This window comes from Rhagoletis pomonella, unplaced genomic scaffold (genome assembly GCF_013731165.1).
Source record: "Rhagoletis pomonella isolate Grant_MI unplaced genomic scaffold, Rhpom_1.0 Rhpom_scaffold_18702, whole genome shotgun sequence".
Lineage (NCBI taxonomy): Eukaryota > Metazoa > Arthropoda > Insecta > Diptera > Tephritidae > Rhagoletis > Rhagoletis pomonella.
In genome coordinates, this window is record NW_023477224.1 from 1 (window position 1) to 2,846 (window position 2,846).

General features: G+C 36.3%; 2 protein-coding genes across 2 annotated transcripts; one reads left to right on the forward strand and one right to left on the reverse strand.

Moving 5' to 3' along the window:
* The first annotated feature begins 700 nt into the window (after nt 1-700).
* On the forward strand, nt 701-1,461 carry LOC118732313 (transmembrane protein 242-like). Its single transcript, XM_036461444.1, has 3 exons — nt 701-894; nt 964-1,202; nt 1,262-1,461. The coding sequence occupies exons 1-3, from the start codon at nt 825-827 to the stop codon at nt 1,391-1,393; spliced, it is 441 nt and encodes a 146-aa protein (XP_036317337.1). The 5' UTR covers nt 701-824; the 3' UTR covers nt 1,394-1,461.
* Nucleotides 1,462-1,467: 6 nt separating this feature from the next.
* LOC118732312 lies at nt 1,468-2,294 on the reverse strand. Its single transcript, XM_036461443.1, has 3 exons — nt 2,049-2,294; nt 1,949-1,982; nt 1,468-1,887 (listed from the first exon to the last, which is right to left on the reverse strand). The coding sequence occupies exons 1-3, from the start codon at nt 2,176-2,178 to the stop codon at nt 1,560-1,562; spliced, it is 492 nt and encodes a 163-aa protein (XP_036317336.1). The 5' UTR covers nt 2,179-2,294; the 3' UTR covers nt 1,468-1,559.
* Between the last annotated feature and the right edge of the window lie 552 nt (nt 2,295-2,846).

Here is a 2,846-nt window from a genome sequence, read left to right on the forward strand (position 1 = left end):
CTCGCACAAAGACACAACCGTAGGCAACGAAAGTTAGTCGATGACTGTTATTTAAATATTTAAAAATACATTCTTTGAAAAGGAAATAAACTAAACTCAGATGATTCAATCTGTGTGTCAGATGAAGATAGAAACATTTCTATTACGTAAGTACGTGCATCTGCTTTGTACAGAAACAAATTTAATTTGCCTTTTCACGATATGTTGGCATTTCCATATGTAAAAAGTCGCATGTGTTCATGCAAATACATATCTTGTAAGAACACCTTTAAAGCCCATATATAGTTGTGTTGGGTTGATTTAAATAATAGTAGGGGTCTTCATATAAAGTGATAAAGGGATAAATTGCTTAAATTTATCAGTTTATCCGCTTTCTTTCTGGAATGTACCTTAGTAAAAAATTGTTTAATATTTAACTTATCTGGCTAGTTACGTTTCATTCTTACCTCGTCCATTGTGCAAATTTTCTTTTTGTGTTCGTAACAAAATTTACCACCTGGCAACTTTTCAAAATGGAATTTTCCTGAAATTTATGCGTTTATCCACCAAAATGGTTTGATAAAGTGATAAACTTTGGTTAAATAGGTTTCCATACAAAGTGTGACAGTTCATTTATTAAAATTACAAATTTATCACTTTATAAAGTTTATCAAGAGTTTAACACTTTTGATGAAGACCCTAGTACGTGTTTTGAGTAGTAATTGGCAATGGTAACACTGTTGTTTCATAATGGAGATAAAATACCACCACTGAACATACCCCTCATAAAATGTAAATAAATAGTGAAGCATCGAGTTGTTGCAAGATATTTTAGATTTTTGGCCATGTCTGAATCGACAACACTGCCAGTAGGGTCGACTAGGGCCGAAGAGGACTCCAAATATAGAATAAAAGGTGATAAATAGTAAAAAAAAACATACACAAAATTTGACCTCTAACTTTTCTCATGTCACGTCGTAATAGCGGCCGCGTTCCTGGGGCTGGTTGGTGGTGTATCAGCAATCTTCGGGTTTTCTAAAACGCTTGGAAAAGCAAAAGAGTCACAAGGCAAATTGGTAGCGAAAGGTGGGCGCGACACAGCGGTGTTACTCGAAGAAGGCTCGGTGTTGGCAATGCGCGCCTTTGGATGGGGTAGTTTATACGCAGTTCTTGGTACTAGTGTCTTTTGTTATGGCTTTTGGAAGTTATCGGGAGCAAAAGACGTGAGTTATTTAAAGAGAATTTTTGAACTGGTGTAACTAAATTTCCTTAAATTAAATAGATGGAGGAGTTTCGCACAAAGATGGGCAATGGTTTGCCAAGGATTACAAAAGATACTCCCCCTACAAGTCGTACTGAGTTTGATTCTCTCACAGACTTCATGAAATATTTAGGTTCCGGTTGCAGAGAATAACGTTATAAAAGTACACGATTCAATTATTAAAGGTTTGCTCACTAGTCGCAAAGTTCGGCAAAGTTTTACTGCTGATGTTAACTTCTATACAAGCAATTTACGACGATTGCATTCACCATAACTTAATACAAAATATATTATTTTCTTAAATTCAACAATGTTGAAATTATATATATGCCAAATTCTCATCAATTTTTCGTTCCCTTTTAAGAATTGTTTTGTATTCGCATACTTCAATCAGATTTGTTAGATCTGTTTGAAAATCTTCACAATCTTTTTCAAGAAAGATATACGCTTTTTGTCGAAACTCGACTGAATTGCGTAAAAATCGCTGTAAATCTGGAGCCTTTTCTAAATAAGCACGCTTTTCAGCTGACAAAATCGTAGTATCGATGACTGGATGAGGCTTAAGTTTAAAAGCTTTTAATTGTTTCATTGAATCACGCCAAAGGGTACTCCATTGTTTAATCTCTTCCTTAAGACGGGCTTCGTGGCTAACACCAAAACGGAGTATTAAATATATTCCAATGTCTGTAGGAAATACCACGTACATACCTTTTGATGTCGAGACTTTCATGATCGTCCAGGCCTAATATAAACCAACAAAAATGTGATATGCCTAGTACCCAATCAAAGATTAAACATGCATACATACCATCGTCCAAAGTTAAGTGGAAAATGCTCTTGGTTGCGTTTGTTGTGCCATGTGAGGCTTGATTGACCATAGATTCCTCTAGCTCCACGGTAGTCTCCGCTTCCGTATCTGTTAAAATTATGGCTTGCATTCTATTGCTTATTTTTGTTGAAAAGTATATCAAATGAGCAAATCAAAATAGGCAATTTGTTTCGCGCTTGTTTGAATTACTTCTTTGTGATCAGAGAACGTAAATTTATAGAGAAGGACTGAAAACTGTGAATGCCTCATAAATTTACGTTCTCTGGATCTTGGTGCTGCCAGATGATGAAAATAATAGAATAAAGTCGCGGGTTTTTATTGAAAATGTTTACTTTATACCAAAGAACAAAGATACATTTACGTTCTTTGTCTAACAAGACAAAAAATCCATTTACATTGCCTCTTTTGCATCTGGGCTATATAAAAATGCGCTTCTCTATATGCACCACCGTTTTGCCAATTAGTGTATCAGCGCCAGCAGCACCACCCTCGGTATCAGCGCAATGGCGCAATGCCCCACTGCGCTACCCAGCTCTAATCTGACCCACCAGCGAAAAATTAGCGATTTATGGATATGGAAACAAATTAAAAAAATGGAATTTCGTGTGTTAGAGCTTTTTAGCGGCATAGGCGGTATGCATTTTGCTTTCACTTGTAAGTTTCGCACTTGATTTTATTTGAATCAATATTTCAAACTAACCTCGCTTTATCAGCCGCTGCATTGCCAGGTACTGTTGTCGCAGCGATGGACATCAACACACACGCCAATGCAGTGTA